Source organism: Thunnus thynnus, chromosome 16, assembly GCF_963924715.1.
Source record: "Thunnus thynnus chromosome 16, fThuThy2.1, whole genome shotgun sequence".
Taxonomy (NCBI): Eukaryota; Metazoa; Chordata; class Actinopteri; order Scombriformes; family Scombridae; genus Thunnus; species Thunnus thynnus.
The window spans coordinates 19654194-19681605 of NC_089532.1; the positions used below are offsets into that span (position 1 = coordinate 19654194).

General features: G+C 40.1%; 1 protein-coding gene across 1 annotated transcript; it reads right to left on the bottom strand.

The window, feature by feature from the left end:
* Window positions 1-3059: 3059 nt before the first annotated feature.
* plcb2 (phospholipase C, beta 2) lies at window positions 3060-27084 on the bottom strand. The gene is made up of 32 exons (XM_067614673.1): window positions 26944-27084; window positions 25818-25895; window positions 24889-24957; window positions 23213-23353; window positions 22703-22782; window positions 22541-22594; window positions 22360-22435; window positions 22000-22100; window positions 21272-21432; window positions 21033-21179; window positions 20801-20958; window positions 19163-19245; window positions 18907-18991; window positions 17719-17935; window positions 17534-17616; window positions 17335-17431; window positions 17140-17224; window positions 16826-16950; window positions 16379-16530; window positions 14568-14732; window positions 14334-14433; window positions 14062-14166; window positions 13783-13847; window positions 12651-12741; window positions 12059-12514; window positions 11683-11866; window positions 11067-11208; window positions 8580-8644; window positions 8017-8076; window positions 7711-7768; window positions 5865-5948; window positions 3060-4609 (listed from the first exon to the last, which is right to left on the bottom strand). Exons 1-32 carry the CDS (start codon window positions 27025-27027, stop codon window positions 4439-4441), a joined length of 3822 nt encoding a protein of 1273 aa, XP_067470774.1. The 5' UTR covers window positions 27028-27084; the 3' UTR covers window positions 3060-4438.
* Window positions 27085-27412: the final 328 nt, after the last annotated feature.

The window sequence follows — 27412 nt, forward strand, 5'->3', positions numbered from 1 at the left end:
TAAGTTAAAAACCTCAAAATGACATCTCCATCTTCTCCCTCATTAAAAATTCAAGAATCTATGAATGTATAAAATATTTGTCTCAAAAGTTTAACTGTTGGACACAAGATGTCTCCTACTTCACTATAAAGTCTGTTCTCAGTCTATGTGGGACTACAGATGGAAATGAGCCAGTAGCTAAATCTGGTACAAAGCATCTTTTCTCTTTGTTTGAAATTTTGCATATGGTCCTAAACTAAACTAAACTAAACTAATGTTTCCACATCACACTTACATAAGTTGAAAACAGCCTTCCAGTGTCAAACTGCACATACATAACTCTGCACAGTGAAGCTCAAAAGGGGGACTTTAATTTTTAAATTTTGAGTGCTTGAGTGCTTCTATTGTTAGTTATTAGATTGCCAGCACTGCCGAACAACGCATCTCACCATTTATGAAAATTCAACAGTCATGTCTCACTTTACTTCATACCATCAACTTATTTAACACTGCAGAAACAAGTGGACTGTGTGGATTTGCAGTTCAAATCAGACATCTTTAAGATTACATAACATTTTTAGTCAGCTGCCGGGGTTTTGATGCGACTCTCATGTCTCCATCCTCTTGAACTGCATGGTAAGACAGATGCTCTCACCCCAAAGAGATTGGGTCTGTAATGGGGACATCACCAGGCAACAGTATGTCCAAATGGTACTAGAGCTAGAGCAAGAGCAGAATAAAACACCTGACCTGGGTTTGATGGCTTGGATTTTAGCACCAAAAAACTGCTGGCGAACATGAGAGAATCACAATTCAAGTAGCCATGAGAGTGCTGTCTGGTGAAGGCTTATGTGGGTGTGTGTAATTGTAAGTGTCTGTATGACTGTGTTTGTCTAAATGTAAGCCCTGTTATCAACACACGTTATCATTTGCATCTCTGAGAAGGTAGAGGTGCCTCTCACAGGCCCTCAGTGCTCCTGTGACACACAGGAGAGGGTGACTGACTGCAGGGAGACGAGCCTCCTGAAATACTCATTAAGCTGCTAATCCCATGCCATAATCATGATTTTAATGGTATTGTGTAAGATATCCTAAAAAAAAAAAAAGAAAAAATCTCCCTGTAGCATAGTGACAGCATGCAAAGCAAGAGAGTTCTTTACCTCTTTAACTTTAGTAGTGGCATATAAAGTACAGTAAGTAAAATGATCCAACACACACACACACACCCACATACACACACACACAGCCTGTGACAGTACAGCCTCAGCAGGTGGTGTATACTTATGTGGGTGGTGTGGGTGCTTAATATTCATCCAGGATGGCACCCACTTCAAGGCAAGATGGACTATGGATGCTGACTCTCCACCTCCTGTGGGTCAGACCTGCTTTCTCACACAGGAAACAAGAACAGGAAAAGAAACGTACTTCACTCTTCACACAGTATCCTCATTTATGTGCGTATCTGGCCAAAAGTACACTATTTCTATTTTCTGCTTAATATACTTCTAATCTTGCATGGTAAACTAGAACATTGTGCAGAATTGAGTCTTAAATTGCAGTGTTTAGTTTCTCAGTTGTTTTTGTGGGATTAAAATAGACTGACTGAACAGGCTGCAATAGACAAAAGCTTGAACTGTCTTTTCAGCTGCTGCCAAGATTCAGTTACACTGACGGCTGGCATTAACAGTTTTTATGCTTTTCATTTGTGATATTTTCTCTAAAAAAAAGGTTTTCTGTTGCAATGAGATGAACATAAACTCCTATTAGGTAAATTATATGGTAGAAAATGAGCACAAACTATATCTTAAAGCACTTATTTTGAGGTTTACCAAGCATTTTACAACACAGTCATGCTCCATTTATTCTGTATTTTAATATTTTGGCTTGATCATCTCTTTTATCCCCACTTTTACTTTTGTTTACCTTTTAATTTAATCTCATTTTTCATATTTCTTTCTGAATTTGCATGTGGCATTCTTCTTGGACTCAATATTGAATTTTCCATCTGAACATCTGCTTTAGTGCTGTAATTTTTTTTGTGTGTGTGTGTGTGTGTGTGATCCATGGAGGTGTGATCAGAAGCAATTCCTTCTTCTTTTATCTTTCTCTCTAGTGTCAGTGTGCAGCCAAGTGTTGCCTGGTGGTTAAAGATCCTGCTCAGGCCATCCCTCTCCAGCTGGTATGAGAGAGAGCTGCCGGAGTTGTCTTCTTATGTAAGATTATCAGCCAAGTGATTCAGGGCTGACTAGTTTCACACTCTAGAGCTCACAGTTCATTTGTGTTGTGCATGAGATGGCGGGACTCTCAGGCACAAGCTGTGTATCCCAGACGTCCTCAACTTTTAAATATCAGTCATGTCATTTGATTCAGAAGAAAGGTGTCACAAAAAAAGGAAATAAGAGAAACGGACAGATGGCTTTGGATGGTGAGTCAGAGAAAAGCTGTGTTCATTAATGAATGCATGCACGTGTAAAAACTTGAAGAAATAAGTGCCTGTCATTGATGTGACAGATTGCCAGGTTCCTGTCATTTAATGAATCATATATAGAGCTGAAATTTAATTGGAACATATCTCAGTTTCTGAAAGTTTTTCACCCAAATTAAATGAATTTTCTGTGGTCCATGTGCCTATATCATGGCTCTGTTTTGAAAAGAGCACTTGATCCATTGCAGATATCGTATTAGTTGGAGAGGAAAAGACGTTGCTATTATGTGATATTATGAATCACTCATGCCATAATGTGCCTAATTATGGCCAGTATAGAGGTTTGATGCAATGCACAGTGAGAGAGAGAAAGGCTCCTCAGCAGTCATCATCAGTCTCCATCTAACGACTCTTTGTTCATGTTCCCACCACTGATTAAACCACTGGACACTGACACTCTAGTTACAAAATAGTCTTTTGTACAGATTCTGCATCTCTTGTCTTCAGTTTTTGTCATTAACATGTGCTTTTTCTAATATGTACCTACTTGCTGTATTTCATGATGTTTGTGGCTTATCATTTAATAACACATTCACAAAATGAATTGAAGGAGTGATGAGATGGTGTTCTGGGAAGGAAAACAGAATTTCAGAAGAAACACAAAATTATTTTTATTATTCAGACTTTTCCTTTTATCTCTTCAGGCCTCCAACAGTTGGAGCAAGGAAAATCTCTCTGCAATTGAACTGTTCACATCTCAGACATGCACCGTCTGAAAAGGGGTTGCAAGTACAGTAGGCATTGGTCTGTATTAAGGTGTCACAAGTCCAAAAAAGGTTGGGGAAACAGTTTTGTTAAAGGGTATGAATGAAAAAAGAGTGTGTGAATGTGCACATTATCCTGCTTATGATCAGATTTCAGAGTAAACCTTTCATATTTTGCATTTGTAGACATGATTTCCTGGCTAGCTGCTGTACTCTGACAGAAACCTTGAAGTTGTGGCATGTAAACACCTTATCTGGGTTTCTGGTCATTCTCTGCCATGCACACAAGTGTCTGGCATGTAGAGAAAAAATCTTACTGTTGTTCTCATCTTCCGTTACTGATGTTTAGATGGAGAAGTTAGATCTAGAAGAATGATAAATACAGCAGAGTCCAGGAAGAAAACTGTTGCTGTAACTCATTTAGTACAGAAATTAGTCAAAAAAAGACACACCTGCTCAGATGTAGATGATCAGAAACCTGGATATTGTTATAATCATGTAAACAGTGCTATGAATAACTGGATTTCACTGTGTTCATTGTAAACAGTATATCCTGAATTTGATTAAAACCAGACTGAAGACCAGGATGCTAAATGTACTCAGTGAAACAAAGGGCAAAACACACATTAAAGGGTAAATTAAGAACTTTTCATCACAGGAGTAAATAACAAAAATTCTTCCTGCAAAGGGAATATTAATGTATTGGTGTTGCATGTTGTGTATTTCCATGTATTATGCCTCCAGAGGACCTTTGTCCTACTTAAATTTACCTTTTTTTCTATTAAACCTTATTCAGTCACAACACACCTCAGTCTCAGAATGAATGCTCTGCTCTGGCTTTGTGGAGTAGTAGAAGCAAATTTAAGTTGAAGTGAAGTGTGACACATCAACTCATCATCTCAATTCAGCCTGCGGACTCTGATAACTCGTTTTTGCCGCTATATTGTTCTTGGTACATTTATTCCTTCTTTTGAACTGGAAGATATTTTGGGTGTATAGCCGAATTTAGGATGTTAGCAACAGAAATAAAGTCAAATGGAAAATTGAAATAATTTCCAAATTGTCTAACCTTTGGTCTCCATGACATCTATTAAAACATCATTATAGCTTCAAACTCCAAAAGAATAGAATGAATAGCACCTCTAAATTAAAATTTCACTCAGTTTCCCTAGTTGATTAATCTTCTACAAATATGCTCAGGTTGTAGGTTATGTAAGAGGTTGAGATAAGGATGGGGCTAAACCAAAGGGTCAGGGATACAACGGCACGTCTAACCCAAGAAGACATCTCCATAGAAGCCCACACATTCCACCTTATTGTCCCCAGCCTGGTCGACAAGTTTGGGGAAGTGAGCCCCCACACAGGCGTTGACAGCCTCCCTCACCTCGGCTGGCAGAGACCTCATTTTCTGCTCGTGCTCCCTCAGGGCCTCCTGATTGAGCTGCAGACACAGGAGCCAAAGGTTAGTTAGAGGTTACAGACTTGTCGAAAGGACGGGTTGACATTTTTATAGTGTCTTTTCTCCGCCAGGTGATTATCATAATCTTTAGAGGATGGATTTATTTATTGGCATGAGTAAAAGTGCTACTGTTAAGCTATAGGGAACTGGCTTGATTTATTTTAAACAAGAGTGATAAAAGAAAATGGCTCAATACTTAACCAAGTAATAGTGAAGTGATGTTAAATACATACTGCAAAGATTAACTTGCACGTTTAAAGCAATAAGATATCCTCATTTGTCACTTTATCTCTTAGCCCTCGCTTGAATTCTTCCCACTGCTTCTCTCAATAACAAATACTGTATCTGTAAGTTAATGCTACACACCATCCATCTGGCATTCACGCGTCAATGTCTAAAATATTTAACACCTCTTTTCTCCATATTAACTGCCAAGATTTGCCAAGGACAACAACATACATATTTTGGATAGGGAGGACAGACGGTTTGAAAGATGAGTGAAGGAGGTTTTCTACGTCCAAGTAAAGAAACCATCCCTTGACAGAGGAGGTATAATAGACCACTTATCCCCCACCTACAATGCTGTCCTTTCATCTCCTTCCCAGGAGATTTAACAAGAATTCACATTTGGCCCCATGTAACAACTCCAACAACTGTTGTTTATGCTTGGCCTCAGGTGACAATTCAACTCTAATGATAGTCTTTACAACAGCCAGGAGCACTAACGAACGAAGCAGTGTCAATGACCTTGATAACGACCCCACAGAGGTTGGAGCCAAAGAAGCCCATTGGATGAGAGGTGAAACGTGTTCAAGTATCTACAACCAAATCCAGTTGCCCTTGATTCAACCCTCCTTGGATGCCAAGATTTCACAAATTCAAAGCAAAGCATTGTCATAAAAAGTGCTCTGATATCATTTACAGCGATGGGAGCTTTGCTTCTACTTTCTCAATCACCTAAACAGATGACCACAGTTGACAATGTTAGTGAAAAACAGGGATTTGTTGGCATTGATTGCATTGTAAATGCCTGCGTTTGATTGAGTTTCCATGGGCAAAATCCTTTACGAGGACAAAAATCAGGTCCCCACAAGGTAAACCTTTAAAGTTAAAACTTGCCTTTCGGTTAAGGTAAGGGTAAAAGTTGGTGTTAGGCATTTTTTGGGTATGGTTAATTGATGCAATGTCCTCCTTAAGTGACAAAACCAAGTGTGTGTCCTGTTGTCAGTGTTTGTACCTGATTAGTCAGTGCCTTGATCTCCTCCAGTGTAGCAGCCTGCTTCTTGATCAGAGCCTCTTGCTGAGGACTGTAATCTGAAGACTGTAACAATACAATAAAGTTCAATACAACATGTAGCCACTCAAAAACACTATCGATTTGTAGTCTATAAGCAGTTCATCTGCTCATGTTTCCCTCTGAGAGGGTGTATGTGTGTGTATATCTGGAGAGGAATGCTCCCATGGGATGCAACCTGAGCGAGAGAATCAATACAGTTAAGTCACAGCAGGTTGGGCTTGTCCAGTTTAGTTACACAGCCCTTATTGCACAGGGCTATTCATTACTGAGGCTGTGCTGATTAAACAACTGATTGTGTTATAAATAGTTGCCGTAATTAATGGGCAAATGCTGATTAAGTAGATCGAAATGAGCTGCAATGTGACCCTAATGTGTGGAGGGTTGAGGGCGGTTTGCTGCCATCCAGACGGAGTCGAACGGAGAGGAGCAGAGTGAAATGGCCGGGTCTTTAACCTAGATACAACAGGTCTGAATCTTGATGAGCCAACAGAGGAACAAGAGCAGAGCTCAGTGAGTCATCGACCATGCATGGATTAGCTCGATCCCTGTAAACAGCTTCTGAGTAATGGACAAGCCTGGCCTATGGTCAGGGCCTTCTGCACTTTACACAGTGGGTAAAAGGGTCTGCGTGCATGTATGTGAGTGGTTTGTGGGTGAATGGGTGTGCGTACTCACGTGTGTGTGGGTGTACTTACAGTTCAACACTGTGTGTTTGTGTGTGTGTGCGTGTGTGTCAGAAAGCAACATGTGGGTGTATTTGAACATGTGTCAAGACGTATGAAAGGAAAACGCTATTACATGCCTAAGGTGATATTTCTTTCATGTTTTGTTCAAATCTTTAGACATTTGCTGCTTCTTTGTAACCATAGTTACTCTGTTAAATATAATATGTGTTGGATGTTAAGTGTGAGCTGTGACATTAATACTGTTTCAGGTACACGTGTACATGGTACATGCAGTAATGCACATGAGTGTGTAGCTTCAGATTTCATTTCAAATGAGATGGGGATTTCCATGTGAATTGCAATTTGCTTAAAATGAAAAATTCTGGGAAATATGCTTAGAGTTAGATAAGAAGTTTGACACCAATCTCATAGTACGTTAGTTTATGTTAGCATAAAATCTGAAAATGGGTTTAAACAGGTTTTTGCTTTGATGTCTATCACTTTTTCATAAGTGTAAGTGGTGAAAAGATGGAGAATCAGCCACTAAATATCATTATTTATGTTTCCCTTTGTTCTCTCAGACAATTGCCAAACAGCCAGTCAAAGGCCGTGGTCATTATTCTATGTGTGACCAATCAAAGGAGTGGGCTGTCTATTCTGCTCGTGGATACTATTCTGTGTGCTTGTATCATGTGTAAGCACCTGGTATGTATGTGCACAGCTTTTGAGACTAATTAAACGCCATAAGCCTGGTTCAGTCCAAAGGTAACAAACAACAAAAACAAAAAAAGAGTAATAAAATTGTTTTACTGTTACTGTTTATTGTTTACATTCTGGTTTTTTTTTGTACAGATGAAGCAAATTAGATATATCAGGGTTTTTTTGTTACTTGGGCAGAACCAGGCTAGCTGTTTACACCTGTTTCCAGTCTTTATGCTAAGCTAAGTTAACCGGCTGCTGGCTGTAGCTAACGTGAGAGTGGTATCATCTTAGTCTTTGTAAGACAGCGTGTGTGTATTTCCCAAAATGCCAACCTATTCCACTGACTGTACATACATGCTTGAAAAATTTCTAGATTCACTACTTTCAATGAGTTTAAAAGAGACAGGGTTTATACTTACTCCACCATCAGAGTGACTAGTCTCATCCAACAGCTCTGTACTTCCTGCCTTTTTCAGCCTGAGAACATAATTATAATTTTCAATTAGACCTCTTGTACATAATGCCTCAAATTCATCAAATCAAGCAAATCTTAACATGAAATGCCATGTGGCAGAGGAGTAAGACTGAGCAGCTCTTCATCATTTGTCCTCTCTGTCCTCCCTATTTCTTTTGATTTCTCGGAAGATGTGGTAACTCAGTTTGAAGAACAGTGATGAATGGAAACACATAAAATCACCAAAGGCAAAGTCCTGCTGTGAACTCACTTTGCTTTCTGTGAGGATGAGAATTTTGAGAGCGTTTTCTTCTTATTTTCTTTGCTTTCACTGCAAATAAGACAAAGAGAGACAGTAAGGATCCCTACCTGATTAAAAAATTTAAAATGAAAAATGACCCTATAAAAAACCTTTTGCCTTTAAACAAGAGTTGCAGGGCTGTGTGTGTCTGATGTGACCTTTTCTTTATAGTGAAAGGAAGGCTTAAATGCGATGTTATATTGTATGTGTGGACAGGTAGATGACCGGGGCTGCCTTCGCTTCCCCACTGCTGTTTAAACACCTGTTGGATAATGGTTGTCCTGAGCTAACCATCTGCCAGCTGGGGACTTGGGATAACACACACAGAGACTCAGAACGCCATAAGCCAGCCAAAGGACACTAGAAGACCCGCACATTGAGGTGATTCATTCATTATTTGAGGTATTGTCGTTGCAAAATGTCAGATGACACACACACAGAGGCAGTGTCACACCAAAATCTCGGATTGGATAGATTCATCAAAGCCCTCTGCACTTGCAATGTGTACAAATGTGTTGTATGTGCAGTTACACCTCTCCAGAGTCTTCAGTTCACTGGTGTGTCTCTCTGTGGCCATCTCCAGCAGTTTGGCCAGTCTCTGTCACAAAAAGGAAGTGACACAATCACAGTCAAAATAAGCTATAAAATGAGACTTAAATGGCTCTCAATAATAATGTCGATATTGTAAATTCCCTTAAATTCAGTAGTCTGTTGTTAATTTGCATGAACTCTGGTTTTACGCTCAGCCCAAGACCTGTATGCGAGATGCTGTCACCTCACTCCACAGCACTTCTACAGTACGGTTTACACTCTGTGTAGTGAGGTGGCAACCTTTGAAAAATTACCTGATTGACCTCTCAGTCTCATGCAGATTCAAAGCTTATGCTAGAGCGCCTCAGAGCACCTGGGTCTGATGTATAATCAATAGGGCCTCTACAGTGCTGGCTGTTCGCCCGTGATCCCAAACACCCAACACAGAGAGGTAAAATGATCCCCTCCATGAGAGATGTGAATGTATCCCAAGCCATGGAAATCAATCCATGGCTATTTTGGGGATGAATCATTAGATTTAATAAAGACAGCCAAGAGCTGGATATGAGGAGGGTGATGGTTGGATGAGGAGCACATGGGAACAGGTTGCTATAGGACAAGGAGCAGATCTTGACTTTCAGGTACTGAAAACTTTCATATCTGGATAGCATGTAAAATTAAAAGAAATGGATGATGCATTTGAGAAAAAGAACATTGGAAAAAGGACATTGTCTTATAACAGTTCCAAAAAGTCTTGCAAGAAATGTGCTCTTAATTTGAGAAACTGTTTTCTGAAATTGTTTTCCACTAATAAAATCAGACATATAGGCCACTCATTAATGACTTTCAATGGTAGAGGAAGTGTTTGGGTCCTTTACGGGAGTAAAAGTAGTAGCACCAAAATGAAAGTATGATCAATTAGAAAATTTAAATCCTGCATTCAAAGTGTCAGTATTACCAGGAAAATGTAGCTATAAGTATCACATGTAAAACCACCCATTATGCATAATGGCCCCCTTGAGTGTGTTTTTTTTTTCTTATTCTTATTACTGATTCATTAATATCTAAGTCTAATTTTTATGTTATAGTTGATCATGGTAGAGCTGATTATTTATATACTGTTAGGTTATTTAATCTATCATTGTATTTTTAAAAAATTAAAATATGTTATGTGCATAAATATTCATCTGCAAAGAAACAGCTATAGCAGATGAATGTAATGGAGTAAAAAGAACAATATTTCCCTCTGAAATACAGTGGAGAGGAAGTTTAAATGGGCAGAAAATAGAATAACTCACTAAAATTTGCCTCGAATGACTGATTTAAACACAACATAGACATACTGTTGGCATGGCTAACATGTTAGCAATTGTTGTTTACACACCCAGCAGACATAGACCAACATTCATTTGCAGAAATGTTTCCAGCTAGTCGTTTGCAACTTTTTTTGCAGAAATCCGTTGCCTGCTTTGCCTGGAAATTGAAACGGCACAAATGAGAGCCAGGAGAGTAAAACGATAAAGCTGCGGGGCGTAAAACTGAAATAATGAACTAAAAGATGCTAAAACATTTCACTGAGTGTTGCAACTACAGTGTTGGGTGATAAATCTCAGTGAGTTTTTCACTTCCCTTTCAAATACTGTACATATGTAATAATTTGATCCATTGTTAATATAACAGCTTTAATTGAACCTACATTAACTGATTTTTTTGGCCCCTTGGGGGCAAGCTGCAAATACAACATTGACATATAATATTTTAATATGTAATTACATATTTTACACTATGAGAGCAGTGAGAGTGAACCAAAACAGTAAAGTTGCGGGCCGGACAGCGAAACAATTAAATGAAACTTGCTATAAAGCTCCGTAAAGCTGAGAGAAGCTGCAGAGTCGGGTGATAATTCTTCAGCTGTGGAATGACTACTGTTCAGCTTTATGCTCGCTGCTGCTGCAATTATTATTAGTCGTATTTCTATTATTATTATTGTTGTTATTGTTATTATTGTTGTTGCTATGCTTCACTGTGTCTCTCTCTCCCCCCTGCCTCTTTCTCTCTCAACCAAACTAGTCACCATCCATCTAGAGCTCGGTTCTGCTTGAGGTTTCTTCCTGTTAAAGGGGAGTTTTTCCTTGCCGCTGTCACCAAGTTCTTGCTCATGAGGGAACGTTGGGTCTAAATTAAAGATATGGTCAAGATCTGTTCTTTGTAAAAAGTGCCCTTTGATAACTTCTGTCATGATTTGATGCTATATAAATAAAATCGACTTGACTTGACTGTTGGCTCATCACTATGAGCAACACCTTTGACATAACACATTGTCATTTGATACATTCTTATTATGAAAAATATCAATTATAGCTGCTTTAAGTAAATGTAATTAGTTGCTCTCCACCACTAGTGTCTGTTTTCTGGTTTTAAATGGGAAACTACATTTTAATGAGCCACCTTTAAGTGTAGTTTTAAACGTGAACCTGTATTCTACCAACCTCTGTGGCACACTGCTCTTTCCTCTTTTTCAGCTGATCAGACTGCTCCCGCCACAAAGCTTGCAGCTCAACCTGCATTTTTTCCTTCTGTTCCTGCACCCGCTCCGTCTTCACACTGGAGTCAGATGTGTTTCCCCCTCCCCTGCAAAGACCCACAACATTATTCAACACAACAGGCCATATGCAAGGGGAATAGAGTTTATCGACTAACAGTCACTGTCCCTCGATGTACAGAAATGCGAATAAACTCGAGTAGTTACTGGAAATCATACAGCAATGTTCACTCGGCCTTGAATAACACATGTTTTGTCCTGAGAGCACAAAAAGCACTACAGCCCATATTAATTTACTTGATCTCTTCATCCTCTAATATTCAGCTTCAGCTAGAAAAACACATTAGCCGAGGAATACTCTCTGTACATCTAAATATTATGTCATTAATGACACTGATCAAAACAACAACAACTTGATTAGTGTCAGTATTAATATGCTGTACTCTGAAATGATTACCCTACCCTCTTTTGTACTGTAAAACATTTGTCCTCCTATATTTGAGCTGGATACTGACTCTGAAATGAATAATGACAACAAATACAGAAAAAATAAACCGCCTTACTCTTTTTTCTTCTCTGAGGTCTTCTTCTTCATGGCCTTGAAGGAGTCAGAGTATTTCTGAATTAGATCCTCTCCTTTTTTCAGATATTTCTTTTCTGCTTCTTTCATCTCTCTCTCTTGACGCTTGATGACCTTCAGATAGTTCTTATGCTGTGTCAGTTCTTCAGTAGTCACAGTTGAAGGCTCTGCAGCATAAACACACAGGGCTTTGTTGTGAGAATCCTCCTACTTGTGTTGGCAGTGGATATGCCTTTATAATAAATCTACTCAACAAAAAAACTCTGGTCTGTATTTTCCTTCTCAGGGTCCTTTATCTATAGTGTAAAGACAGAAGGGAAGCAGTGTTGAGTGCAGCACATGAAGCACTTCAGTATTACCTTCGCTACATGTTGGCGGGTGAGATAAGTCATCTGATCCTGCAGGCTCGGGAGATGCACTTGCTGGACAGGGTTCAGCCACAGCAGTAGGCTCTCCTTGAACCTCGTCAGCCGTGCTGGCAGTTTCTGTGCACGGTTTTTCATCTGAAACAGGCTCAGGATTTGCACTGGAGTCAGTGTCCGGCTCCTCTTTGTCTTCAGGAGTTGCCTCAGGCTCTTCCTTCTCAGGGGGAACTTCTTTAGGAGATTCACGGGGAGTTTCAGATGTGGTGTTTCCTGCATCCGGTGCTACATCTTCAACAGGAGGGGTATCAGGAGTTTGAGGAGGCTCTGCTGCAGGTTGTGGAGTCTCTGGTGTGCTCTCTTCTTTAGCTTCTTCTGCACTTGTTTCAGATGGAGACTGCAATGATTGTTCATTGGCCTCAACGGGTGTTGCAGGTTCAAATGATGCCTTTTCTAGTAAAGGTGGAAAGTTCAGCAAATCAGTGATCACAGATACAGCCTCTAAACCCAGACCTGAAGCTACATTTCAGGAACCTACTACAAGAGAAATTTAAAGCTCCAAATATTTTCTTTCACAAAGCGTCATTACCTGTAGCAGGGGCTTCATTTTTCTTGGCCTTCTCAGTGGGGGTTTGTACCACGAGAGGCAGCTCATAAGGAGAAATGTAGTCAGAAGATGACTGCGTGGGCACAAAAAGGACAGGAACATCACAATCTAGCAAAGCTGGTTGTCTTCCAGGAAGTTAATTGATGCTGTTAAGGTTTTATGGAAGAACTGGGGACATTGCTGATATATCAATTTTAGTAGATGATGGCTCATGATCAGTGGTGTAAAGTAACTAAGTATATTTACTCAAGTACTATACTACAGTACAATGTTGAGGTACTTGTACTTAACTTGAGTATTTCAATTTGATGCTACTTTATACTTCCACCCCACTACAGAGGGACACATTGTACTTTCTACTCCACTACATTTATTTGACAGCTTTAGTTACTTCTTAGATGAAGATTTGACACAATGGATAATAAAACAAGCAGTGGTTTCCAACCTTTTTGGCTTTTGACTTTGTACAAAAGCAGTGTGTAGTCAGGGTCACATTTCAGATATCTATGAGTTGTTAACAACTCCACCAAATAGTGATTTTTCCCTCTAAACTTCTCACATGATTTCATTTCAATAAATGTTCAAATGATCCAATATTTCACCACAAATCAAAGATTAGAGAAAAAGTCCAAAAACTGAAAACAGATTTGTGTATCAGAATGTTGTTTTTTCTTCTTTCCTCTCCCATCAATCATCTCACGACCCCTCAGATTTATCTGGTGACCCCTTGGAGGGGCCTGACCCCTCGGTTGGGAACCACTGGACTAAGCTTGCTAACTGTATATAGAGTAGTTCAAACTAGCTCCATCTCCAGCAGCTACAACAGTAACATGCTGCTTACACACTGATGCTTCAGTATTAATAATCTAATGATGTCATATATAATAATATATCAGTCAGAGGAACCAAACCACTACTTTTACTGCAATACTTAATCTACATTTTGCTGCTGATACTTATGTACTTTTACTAAAATAGGATTTTTCATGCAGGACTTTTACTTGTGATGGAGTATTTTTACTTTGCTGTATTGGCACTTTTACTTCAGTAAAGGATCAGAATATTTCTTCCACCACTGCTCATGGTTAAGTTTCCTTTAGCTGCTTTTTGTTACCTCCTTTGTGGTCTTTGCAGTCTTCTCTGTGCCCTTTGTTGGGTTAAATAAGGCATCTGTGAAATCTGAGACATAATCCAATATGTCAGTGCACAATAATTCATAATAAAATTTTTACCAAATTGAAATGGTTATGAAAAAACTAAGCTACCAAGCTCCACACAACCAAACTAAATCAGAATCTTGTCCCTGACTGTCACTCTGGCAAAATGGATTCAACTGCTGCAGTTTTTTTTTTTTGTTTTTTTTTTCAAAATCACAAAATGAAAAGCCAAGCACCTGCGAAGGCAGCAGGGATGTAGTCCTTGACCTCGATGTACACAAAGAGAGCAGGCAGAGTGAGCAGCATGTTGCTCTCGCTGCGCAGGCAGATGTGATGGAAGCCTGCGGGGCATAAAACCTCTGTGAATTGAAAACAGGGCAGCAGTTTCCCTGATCGACAAGCTGGCTAAAACAAGTTAGCAAACATCCTGAGGCCTTGGATGACTCAGTGATGGTTTAAATTATGTAGATGATGAAGCATCAAGGTTTTTTATCTCCATTTTACCGACCTGATTGGATAGCATCAAGAGGGATGATCCTGTGCCCCACGAATTTACCGTTTTCTTCATGGACTACAATTCTCAAAGAGGCCATTTCTGGGAGCAGAATCTATCAGTGATAACAACAACAGACATATTAAGACCAACAGCAGCAGCACAGCAGGTCATGAGCTCACACAAACACATTCACTCTTATCTGTACTTATGTGCATATTTGAACATGATTGGTGCACTGACACACACCTTCTCAAAGACAAAAGGCTCCTCATTCCACACAGGGTTAATGGCGTTGGGTGTGGTGGACCACTTAGTGCGATATTTCTTCTTGGGGTCCCCCGGCAGCCCAATCACCTCCACCTCAACCCCTGTTTTGACATTCTTGTCAGACAGAAACTGGCCGGAATAGATCTGGTGAGACAGGTGAGGAAGACTTGATGACCTACATGTACGAACTGATCAACAGAATGGACGTGCCCTGTGGATCCATGTTCAGGACACAGTGGATAAAAATAGAGCTCAGTTTTTCAGTCATGCAGAGTCTGCTGAATACCAGGAACCATGTATCAGTCACAGCAGGAAGCCTGTATTAATAATGACTAGGAGGACAACCAAGCAAACATGGCTTCACACAAACACACTTCCCAAGGCTGTCTGGGATAATTTATTTATTATTATTTATTAGAGCAAAAACAGCTATCAGATATACACATATTGCCGTTTTTTATTCATCCCTACAATAGAATACAATAAATGATAAAGTTTCAATATGTGAAAAAAATAAACTGCAGCTTTAATGTGGTTATTTTCACTTTTATACTTATTTTCTTTTTGTTTTCAGTGTTAGGACTACATGTGGACCACACTTTACCACATGTTTCAAGACTCCAAGACTCACAGCAGACACACACAATCTTCTTTACGGCAGAAGACGTGAGAGTATGCCTAGGACTCAGAAACTAAGTTTCCTTGTGCCAGCAGCTAACACACAAGTCTGCTGGCCAGTTTAACAAGTACAGGAGCCGCGAAATGGAGTTAGCTTGCCACTAACTCTACACAAAGGAGTGACCTGGGCCCTCTGCATGACTGGAGTGCTGTCTCCCCAGCAACGCCTGCATCTTTCAGCTTCAGAGCCAAAGCCTTCACAGCCTGACTCACCCATGGATTCACCGGCTACAAAGCAGGACGCCACAAAGCATCTCTTCCTTCATGAACTGGTAACAACTGGGCATAGCCTAGCAACACAGTGAAGCATAGTACGGCTAAGCAAGAATGTGTAACTCAAACAATGCACTGTACATGTATTGATTTGGTTAAGGTTATACATTGAACTGTTGTTGTGATGTCCTTGTTGCTTATAGTCAGGTTACTGCATAGCCGCACCGCTAGGTTAATGTTAGCAGGCTTAACACATGTTACATCCAGTAACTAGGCCTTGCATGCAACTAACCTCATTTTAACCTGGCACCTTTAGCCTACACCAATTGGCCTTGAACAGAGAACCACACAGTTAAGAGGTTAAAACCTAGTTTGGCAAACTTTGGTTCAGGCAGCACATGTGGTTCAAGACACCACATGGTCTGGCCTTTTATCTCTGTAGTTCCCTTTATCAACCAAATCGTCGGCATGCCATGTGCTCAGTCACCAGGTGACTGCAGCCATCTTGCTATTGTCTACCCTACACACACACACACACACACACACACACACACACACACACACACACACACACACCCCTGCTCTGTAAAGAACTCCAAATCCGTCAACCATAACTAACTACTGATATGGTGATTTTGTTTATAGTTATTAATTAATTATTTATCAAAGTCCCAAATTCATAGATTAGTACACTTTGAGACTGAATTGGCTATCTTTTTTCCTTTTTCCCAGGGTGGTGCTCCATTATTATTAATTCTGATTAATAATTTTATTGATTTTAATAATTAACGATTATCTTTGATAATCGTTAACAAGCCAAACTTGTAGCCACACCCCAACATCAGATTTCACAGATTCTTGCAGCCCAATGGTCAGTAATGTCAAGGCTGTGAACCTGCCTTTATGGTCAGCGTGCTTGCCACAACGGTGTCGATCCTGTCACAGAAAGGGTCAAACTTCTTGTCACTGCGACGCAGAACATCATGCTTGAGCAGGTAGCCCGTTCTCCCGTTGAATTCAAACAGAGCCATGTTCAGCTGCATGGGGAAATCTGAAAGTATACACAGCCCATTCATGCCCCCACCCCTCTTCTCCTCAGCACAAGGAGGAGCAGTGAGCGTTTGGGATGCAAGGCACAGACAGCAGAGGCCTGTGCTGCTCTAAAAGGTGCAACACTGACCTTCTGTGGTGAAAAACAGAAGCTCGGGTTTAAAAAATAGAACAGAACATTGAATATGTCAGATTCAAATTGTAACTAAATAGCTACTGGGAATGGTTACATCCTTGCAGTCATGTTGTATTTTATGTTACTGAAAGAGGTCATCAGTGTGCATGTCTATTTATACCCATCGTCTGGTAGTTGAGCGCCACCATCTGGCAGCCTACGTTCCAAAACGGCTGGGGACTGTAATTGGATGAGTCCATTCTTGTTCCTTTGGGGTAAATCCTACTCATCTGCCTCTTGTTGTATCTGGGAGACATAGTTAAAGAAGCATGGATTTATATCACTGTATTTATGTGTCTAAATATACTTGTCTGATTGCGTAAGACAATATATTTCTGATGAATTTAGGTTGCTTTTTGAACAAATTCACCCCACTTAAACATAGGTTGCCATATTGTGCAGGATGACAACATCTGCAGCGCTCTTAAAGGATACTCGACAAACTCAACAGCAGTCTTGGAAATCATTGCCTCCCCTTTAGTCTCCACAAAAGATGAGATGACGTAACTCTTGTTTTTCTCTGTGAAGGGAAAGAAGACTTTGATTTATTTACCTGTGCTACTTCTTTTTTGAAAGTACATGTTGTGAAATCTATTTGTTTTGGGTTAAATTTAGGAAGCAAAGATGTACTTCTGGCATTGTCAAAAGAGATGAATTTGTGGGGTTGGATGTAGTTGACCAGGGCTGACATTTCCTCGTACGCTGTTACTTCTTGTCCAGCTGTGCCCTGTGGGGGATTGACAGGAAGTTTACTGATGTCTGAACTGTTCTGGCTGGACACAGATGATGTAAGGCTGTAAAACTGTCACCACAATTGTCATTTCTCAACCTCATCGGATGTCTTCATTTTCTCCTCATCCTGTTCCTCCGTTTCCTCCTGCTCCTCGTTGTCCTCCACAGCTGCGTCCCCTTCTGATTAAACATATAAACACAATGTCAGTAACACCTAAAATAGCTAAAACAAGCCTATTTCTGGAACTTAATCTGATTTGGCTTGAGGTTCATCCTGTTCACCTTGGTTCTCCTGGGTGCTGGGTGCTGCTGGGTTAGCAGGATCCTGGGAAGTGGTTTTTGGGTCTGGGGTGGGTGCAGCTGTGGCTGTGGTCTGGTCACTGGCTGCTGTGCTGGTTTTCTTAGTCTGGCTTGGCTTCTCATGGCTGCCCTTTTTATTCTTGATAAGGATCTTGCCCATGAGCTCAGATGGGCTGGGGATCTGCTGGCCTGGTTTAAGCTAAATATTTGAGACAAATACAACAAATACCTTCAACTAACTTGGGATAAACAGGGGCAAAACTATACCTGAGGACAACAAAGTCATGTTCATATTGTCTTTGTGAATGTGGGGGTTTATATAACCTCAGGAGACCTTTACATTCAACAATTAAACACAAATTACACATGGTAGTTTTTAGGCTAATTTTGATATTTCTGACTCAAAATATTTACAGGTAACACTTTTGACAAAGTTGTTGCACACCATTAAGTCTTACTGACGTGTTAAAATATTGATGCTCAATATCTTGAACTTTGAATCAAAAATGTAGGCAAAATAGATATATCAATAAAATTGTAAAAGAAATTTGCTGTTTCTTTACCAGACTTGCATTTCTTACAGTGTAGAGAGGGCTTTGAAACAACATTTACATTAAATTAACAAAAAGAAGACTAAGTTACCAGTTATTATCCTCTAAGGACGTTAGACAGGTCCTGCCAACCCAAACCCTCCGTTGCCAAGATATTTGATTAAACACCAAAAATGTCAAACTCATGGTGATGAAAAGTTAGGAGGTCACCAAAGTCAAGTGGCTTAACGCATGAAGGTCTACACCAAATTTCATGGCATTTTGTCAGACAGTCGCCCCCCCCCCTCCGCCCTCTCCAACACACACACACACACACACACTCACACAACCAAGAGGGGGTGAACAGACTTTGGCTCTTGATATAGATCAGTTAGACTGGTATGGGAACCTATGAGGGTCATGTCTAGCAGAGATAAGAAAGAGGACAAATATGAAACTTGAACTTTCCCATTTATTGCCTTCATACTAATATGGTTATATTTCAGACATCAGCTGAGTCACACGGTATGATAAACCTTCATTTAATTTATCAGGCAAACTGTTTTGTTTAAATACAAATCTGCCACATATAAACTTTATCTAACTCTATTATTTCGACAGGGAGCCGTGTTATACTCACAGGGTATTTGTCCAGCGGGTCTGTCAGCAGGGCATCACCAAATATGGTTTTGCAGTAGTTTGCCATCTTCTCCTGCTGTTTCACCCTGAAACAAAGCACCGTAACACCTGTTACTGTCCGCTGCCAGAATGAAATATTCAATTACATCCTCAATCTGTTCCATCAATATTCCATGTGGGATAATGGCATTAGAACATTATTACATTGTGTTAATAGCATTACATGGCATGAGTTCATGGGAAAAACTCAGTCTTACGAGTCAACGTGGTTCTCAAATGAGAGGATAACAGGGTACTGTGAGGTCTTGAAGGCACTCTCAGCAATGGCCTCAATCACATCCTGTCACACATCGCACACAAAGACATTTTGTGTTTGATATAAATATTTAACCAGACTTTTAGTTTGGTTGAGATTAGGGAGGAAGAGAAGCAACAGAAAACAAAAATGAGCAAATGACGCAACAGCAAAGAGCATGATACACATACATTGACATACATATACTCACATGTTTTACACTCTTGTTGTTTATACTCTTATCTATTACTATTGCTTTTACTATTTTAAATATTTCTTTTTTTATCCCTTACTGCATTGTTGAGGAACTGAAACGTAAGATTTTTACTCTCTTATACTTGTTTAATGAGATGTAACAATAAAGAATTTGATTAAAAACACGAGGAAATCATAAAAATCCCCCCATAAAACATGAGACAAACAGACTAAGCCAGTCATGACACTTCTCTCAAAGCATGAAGAGAGACAATATGACAAACTGCAGAGCTATTGCCTGTATGCAGAGGCCCTGCAGTCCGCTCCAAACCTATCACATCTAGAGGCTGACAGTAAACTGAACTGAGGTGTTCTGTCTGGACCATTGGGACTGTGAAGCTCTGGCTGCCCTTAAATGGAAGTGTTGAGTGCGAGAGGATGACGGGGGTGACTGCTTGTGTGTGTACGTGTGTGTTTGTGTGTTACTGTGTGCCTTTGAGCTTTCACGCTCTTTTGCTCTTTGTTGCACATGAGCATGAATAAATGGGTATCAGTTAATCTGTCTTATTATGATATTTATACCCTGGAGTCAGCTGCTGGCAAGTGTTTACATGAAGATGTCATGTTGAGATAATACAAACTGTGATCACAGGAAGCTAAATGTTGTCCATTCACTAGAAAAGGCCCAAGATTTATGATAGAGGACAGAAAGAAAATATTTACCAGACATGGGTAGGGCTTAAGTCAAGAGCTGTTAGAATTTGTCTGTACTGCTTCATTTTCTGGGTTGAATTGTTTTCTCCTTCCATTTATACTCCTCAAAAGTATATATGTAAGTTTAGCTGTCCGCAAACCCAGATGGAAATGAATAGTGGAAATAGAACAAGAGGTCTGAACAGTGGGAGTCAAAATAGTATTAGGCCATATTGCAAGATTTTCTTTAAAAACTGGAGGTTATTTATATATAAGGAAGAGGTCCAGATGAATGTGAAGTTGGTTTGAAATGTCCATGATAGAAATTTAGAGAGCTTTTGACAAGAAAAAAAGTTCTCATGGCCTGTTGGCATGCACTAAAGGATGTTATTCATGCAGTGGGAGCAGGTCCAAATGAAAATAAAGTTGGCATGGAGCAGCCATGAAAAAAAGAGAGAAGACTATTGACAAAAATCTGAAAAGCTTGGCCTTTTGACATGCACTTTTGAGAGTCTTTGACGCTTGTCAGCTTCACATCTAATGACAAGTTGAACAAGGTCTATGGCTTCAATATCTGATCATGAGGGGAAAAGTAACTGCAATTACCACAAACAATCTGTATCTCTATTTGTTCAGAGAGTGTTAAATATCCAAATAATGTATTTGCATTCTGAGAAAACACACAAGGTGTGCCCAAACTATATGTAACCACCTTGTAGAGAATCTCAGTCGTCATGGTGAAGCCGTGGGTGATGATGGGCTCTTCATCTGGAGGTTTTCCCTTCCAGCAGTCCAGCTCCAGACACCGGCAGCCGGACAGCAGACACTGACGGTACATCTCCGGAGAAGACACGCCAGAAAACTGACCAGCTGCAAGGGGAAAAACAAGTTCTGGTGATCAGGTATGAGAGTTTGTAAGCTAAAAACAAAGGGATGTATGTGACCTGTCAGGTATGTGTTGTGGGAGGACTTGATGAAGTAGTGGGGTAAGGGCTGAGTCATGTCCTGACACTTTGCCAGCCTGTCCTGCATCACTACTGACGTCTCCGGCCCCATCAGGAAGCATAAAAGGCCTTCTGGAGAGATCAGGCCTGTAGATGAACAAGAAATACACATCGAAGGATTCAATGCAATTACAAAAGCAATGTCAAGTTTGTCGGTGCTCCATATAACAGAATCTCACCTCTGTTAGAATTAGCAGAGAGAGGTTCATATTTGTCTATTAAAGCCTTGATCTGGTCCTGCCGCAGTCGTGGAAACAGCTCCTCGTTGAGGCGGGAGTCCCTCTGTTTCTCATTGAGGAACTTGGTGAAGTTCTCCTTTGTCATGGTGGGTTTGGTGGAGCTGGAGGGCACAGTGAGGCGTGACAATCACATCACCGCTGCACTTAATATTGCTCATGCCCATGACGGCCCACTATCTGCCACCTGAGCCCGTGCCAGACAGCTAATACATAAACTGAAGGTTCAGACTGGCCAAGCATGAGGCCGGCATGATGTAATTTACACCAGGTGTCTCTGGCTTTGTGCTATCAAATTAGAATAAGCAAAAAAGCATGTTTCTGGCTTCATAACCATTAGATACAAAGTTACCTGAGTCTTTTAGAGTATTTTAGTTAGATGCTAGATGGAAGGGTTCACCAATCACCACAAAGAGAAAAATAATGATGATGAAGACAACCATAAACCACAAAATTAAACAGATTTTTTCCCCTGATACTCTACATTTGTCCTAACACCAAGTGGAAGTGATCCCAAAGAGGTAAATGTAAAATAACATGAAACAGACCAATAATTTAAGCAGTTGTAGGTTATTATACAGAAAAACTACTGATTATTATTTAACAATAAATCAATGATTATTCAGCCATATAAGGAGGTGATAAGGGAGGCATAGTAGAGGTTGACTCACTAAGAAGTGAAGATCTCATAGATCTCAGGTCGAGGGCAGAGATTTGACAGGAAGGCCTTGAAGGCAGCTTCAGTGAAGACATCAGGCTTCATGGTGTCATACTGAAATGTGAACACATGATTTTCACTTCAGATCATTTTCACAAAAATGATTAGAAACTAGTTACTCTTAAAAACAAATGGCCAAACTTTTGGTCTTTTGTTATTATACATGCAGTTGTATGTATGAATAATAAAGGGACTTTATTTATTCACTTAGATACATGTAACAGTCAAAGTCACAGTACACATCATCAAGGGAAGAAGTGAATACAGAAATTTTAAAATGACCACCAAACAGCCAAAAGGTCTCATTTCTAACCTTTCCTTTGGGGAGGTGTGCTGACGCCAGGGCACTCTCTACCCTCTTCTTATCCGCAGGGAACATCTTGTAAATACTGAGAAATGCACAGTGAAACATTGAGAAGGAAATACAGAAATCTACCACACAAACAAACTACTGTGCCAACTCCAGCCAACACCTTCAGAGGGTAGCAACCTACTTTTTCACAGGGATCTTGCCGTCCTTGTTGGTTTGAAGAGAAATCCGGGTGTATCTATGAGATTAAATGCACAAAAACCCACCATGATGATAACTCTGTGTTACACAATCAAATTAAATGGTATCGTGTTCACTCAGACATGATGTCATGATGCCCACTTACATTTTTTCCAGGAAGACTTGTCTGCATGCATTGTTTCTTGCAGCGTTGTAGGCAATTGCAAGGATGTCATTTGCCCAGTTCTGGTGCACATTTGATTACAATACAATACATACAAATATTATATTCAACATGAGCTGTGCTTGAAATATCATTACCCTTAAAATCATTATAAAAGCTTTTAAAAGAACACCAACTCACCACTAGAGGCATTAACACAATTGTACCTCAGGAAATGAGAGTGGTGCATGTGAAGTTTGAACAAAGCACAATTGTGATTTCATTGCAGCTGATTAAATCCGGATATTGGAGTCATGAAGTCTAATAAAGACTAAAAGGGAGAGAGAGAGCGGCTTTCTGGAGGAAGCAAAGGCTCACTTTATGCGGCTAATGGCCTGCGGGCTGTGTTTGAACAATCAGAGGGGATCAGTGACAGAAAGGGAGAATTGTAAACAGCTAGAGGAAGTACACAGCACAAATAACACACAGTCAGTGTGTACAGTGGTTTATTACCTGTGTTACTTTCTCCTTGGATGCAAAGAAGTTATGATAGGTCAGATTCACTGTGTCTGGACCTGAGACGATGGTCAGGGTTTTGGCAAGGTGGTTGCTGTCTGGGAAGTCCAGGTTGAACACATTGCGGACCTTTGAGTGCTGTGAGAAGCAAAGACGGAACAAGAGTTAAGTCATGTTAAATATGTCTGCCATACCTTTCATAACCAATAACCAATCACTTTGGCTCATGCATTTTTAATATTTGTCAGCTATTTACTTGATTATTTTTTGTTTTTAATCTCTTTTTTTTTAACCCTTTGTTTGCTTAAAGAAGAAAAAAAATCATGTCTGCAGCTCTTGTTTTCTGCACTGATTGGACACCTGGCAGCACTAGCTTTATCAACACAGGCAAATTTGCTGACCACAACATGCAAACATATGCACATACACACTGAGACTCTCTCTCTGCTCTCTCTCTCTCTCTCTCTCTCACAAACACACAGTCATGTTTCCATCACTTGAGAGGACATTACATCGACTTACATTAACTTCCTGGAGACTTATCCTAACCTTAACCATAACCACCACATGCCTAACCCTAATGCTTACCCTAACCTTGACATGACCCTAAACTTACCTTAACCTTAAACCAAGTCTTCTACTTAAAATTGATGATTTACATTAAGGGGACTTGCTTTTTGTCCCCATAAGGGAGGCAAGGAGGCAAATTTGTCCCTGAAAGTAGCCTATGACAGACCCACACACACACATACACACACACACATATCGGATCGTGGTCACTTTTGGGGACATTACATAGACTTACATTAATTTCCTGGAGATTTACCCTAATCCTAATCATAACCACTACTTGCCTAACCCTAACCTGTACCCTAACCTTAACCTAACCCTAACCACTGACCCAAAAATCAGCTTTTTCCCAACTGGGGACACAGCTTTTGTCACCAACTGGACAAGCCACCCCCAATTAGCTGGTCTGAAGCCTGAAATTTGTACCTGAAAGTATTCAAACACACAAACATACCCATATACGACACAAACAGCAGCAAGAACACCCATGCAGACACCTCCCTGTATCTGCTATTCTACAATCCATCACTTCTAGGCTACTTTCAGCATCGCAGAGTTGACACCAGCACTGAAGCCAGCTTCCCGAAACTCCTCAGGGGCTGGAGAGTAGGATGTGCTGGTTTCCAACAGCGCTCCAACTGGGATGATGCAGTACTCTGCTCTCTCCCTGAGGGGAACAGATTTCAGATTTCACCTCTGAACCCTCAGTGAGAGATGATGATGTGTGCATACTGCAACTCTCTGCGGAGGCCAGCGAGGAGCGGAAAAAAAACCAAAACTACAACTGTCAGCTCTCGATATGAAAAAACAAACACGAGCTCGCTCACAGAAATCTCAGATCATGACTCAGTGTGTGGTGTGGTGTGTGTTTATGTTTGTTTGTGTTTGTGTTCATCTGTTTGTTTCTGCAGTGGGGGAGTAGCCTGGGTACATGTGTCCAATGCCATTTTTGCAATGCAAATATGCCTCTCATACTAATGTGCAAACTAATGGCTTGACAACCTATTTGCATGCCTGCAGAGATTTCGCACAATGAGCACACTACTTTGACGTAATTGGATCAGAGAGGAGGTTACTACATCAAACAATATCATCATACTCACTTTGGGAAGTTTTGCATATTTCCCTGTTCTGGTATCTCTGATGGTAGCAACATCCACGAATGTTGTTTCCTAGAAACAAGAAGCAGAGAATCATCTCCATTACTGAATTCAACATGTAGGCGCCAGTCCAAATATGGATCGTGATACAAGTCATCCTTTGGCAAAGTGCAAAAACTTTGTTTGTGAGAAGAATATTTGACTGGATTGTCTTGAAATGCCATGTTGCTTTTTCATTTAAAATGCACATGAGAATTTTATAGTCCACAACAGCATGACAGCATGATTGGAACCCAGACGCATTTGATGTAGGGTTCACTGGTTTTCTAGTGTGGCAAAAACCAGAAAGTGCCTCATTGAGAAAGAGAGAGAGAGAGAGAGAGAGAGAGAGAGAGAGAGATGGTGCATCACGGTTCAGCTGCTCAGTGCAGTAGGATGGTGAGCCCACATCAGCACCAATCAATAATCTCCCCAAGCTGCTGGGACCGAAAGATGTTCTTGGTTATCCCACAGCTTTGTTAGATCCAATTTACATGCACATTACACACACACACACACACACACGCACACACACACACACACACACACACACACACACGCACGCACATTGTCCTAGGTAACTTTTGGGGACATTACATATTTCCTGGAGACTTACCCTAACCCTAAACTTAGTCATTGAGCCAAAAATCAGCTTTTTCCCAATTTATCCCCGAAAGTAGCCTATGACACACACACACACACACACACACACACACACACACACACACTTACACACACACACGCACACACGACTTCCTCTATTTGATATATGTTTTAATCTGTCAGGTTGTGCCATCTCTACTACCAACTGAATGCTAGTTAGCACTGATCCACACCTTTGACAAATTGAGGGCAGTTTTTTTTTTCTTTTACAGACTCTTGATATTGATTACCTTGCTTTGGTTGATCCAGTAGAGATAAAACCCTTTCAGATCCATCTTCATGGTGACATGATCAGTCTTCGTTGAGTCCTTGATGGAGACAAGGGAATTGGCATTCACACATTTCGGACAGTTTAAACCCAGAGCGACTTGATAGTGATGTACTCATGTTAAATTAGATCATTTATTAATTGGACATCAGTGGTTAAAGTTGATCAAACTTTGCTATAATGATATTTAAATTAAACTTCCATATTGCTCATCAAGCAACAAAAAGAGTCACTCTTGGAGTTGCACACATTTGATCTGAATATATATCAATATTTCCTTTCATTTGATGTTAAATAATCACCAGCTCTGATTTTCTTGATATATTCACTTGTCGTGTCAAATTGATGGATGACAGTTGAAGAAAACACCAGATCAAAAACTGCTTTTTGATGATAAAAATCAGGAGTCAGAGGTCCAAGCAGCAAAGTGTTCTTTAATGCCGGCAATAAAGGAGAGCAAATTGAAGGTTAAATTGAGAGGAAATCTGAAGGTTTTTTCCTTCAGGACATAGTTTTTATACCCTTGGGTCGGCATAGGTCACACCTATCGTCCATCCTCCTTATTTTTGGCCAATTACACCATTATTTTTATCTTCGTCACTCGTTGTTGGTCAAAACTCTTCAAGACAGGTTTTGAGCTGTCGTGGATATGTACTGGCATATTCAATTCTATCTGGTTATGTCCAATTTTTTATATAAGTATTGAGGATCATTTTACACCATTATTGCCAAGTTGTCTTCTGGCCTTTATTTTTTAATAAGTTATTCTAGTCACTTTACACCCTTATTTCTTGATCTTCTCCAGGGTGTATTTTTAAAAAAGGTGAAGACTTTAATGCAGACCCAAGCAAAGTGACATGTAATACAAACACACTCAAATTTCTCCAGTGTATGATTATGATTCTTTGACCGTGCTTCTATACGTATGTCGTGATTAAATGTGATTCATGAGATCACAGATACATCATCAATAAGATTCTAACACACAAGCACTTATTGCTTATAAAACTTATAAAATAAATCTGCGTAGCTTAATATTGTCTTTAAGCACACCAATGACACTTAATGAAAATACACCACACACTCACCTCTGACCACCTGGTAAATCTTTCTCCTTTGACCAGATAGTCTTTGATCTCTGGAGGATCCAGAAAGTACCTTTTCTTATTCATTTTGTCCTTTTAGTGTGACCTTTTTTTCCAGTAATGCTATAAATGATGTACATCCATTATATGTACACCATGGTCGTGACCAATGACTGGTTTAACCCTCCATCTGTATCCAAAAGATGCACTAAACTGAAGTTTAGCTGATAGACTCTGACTGTCCTCAGGAGGACGCACCCCAAGAAATATGCATTGCAAATGAAGTTGACAAAAAAAAACATGTAACTTGAGTAAAGGTGAATGTGCTGATGTCAGAGTGTCTCCAGTCAGAGCAGACTGAATGACAGACTGTTTGTTTTTTATTATTTTTACACTATTGAAAAAAACTGTAAAATATTGAATGGTTGGTTCACTCAAATAACACATTTTCACACTTATTGGAATCTGTGCA

Coding starts and splice junctions, on each gene's coding strand:
- plcb2 (XM_067614673.1), bottom strand. CDS start 27,027: ATGAATAAGAAAAGGTACTTTCTGGATCCTCCAGAGATCAAAGACTAT. Junction 22,101..22,359: donor CACACCTCCCCAAAGGAAAG/GTTAGAAATGAG, acceptor TTCACATTTCAG/TATGACACCATGAAGCCTGA. Junction 8,077..8,579: donor GAACTGAAGACTCTGGAGAG/GTGTAACTGCAC, acceptor TCTTATTTGCAG/TGAAAGCAAAGAAAATAAGA.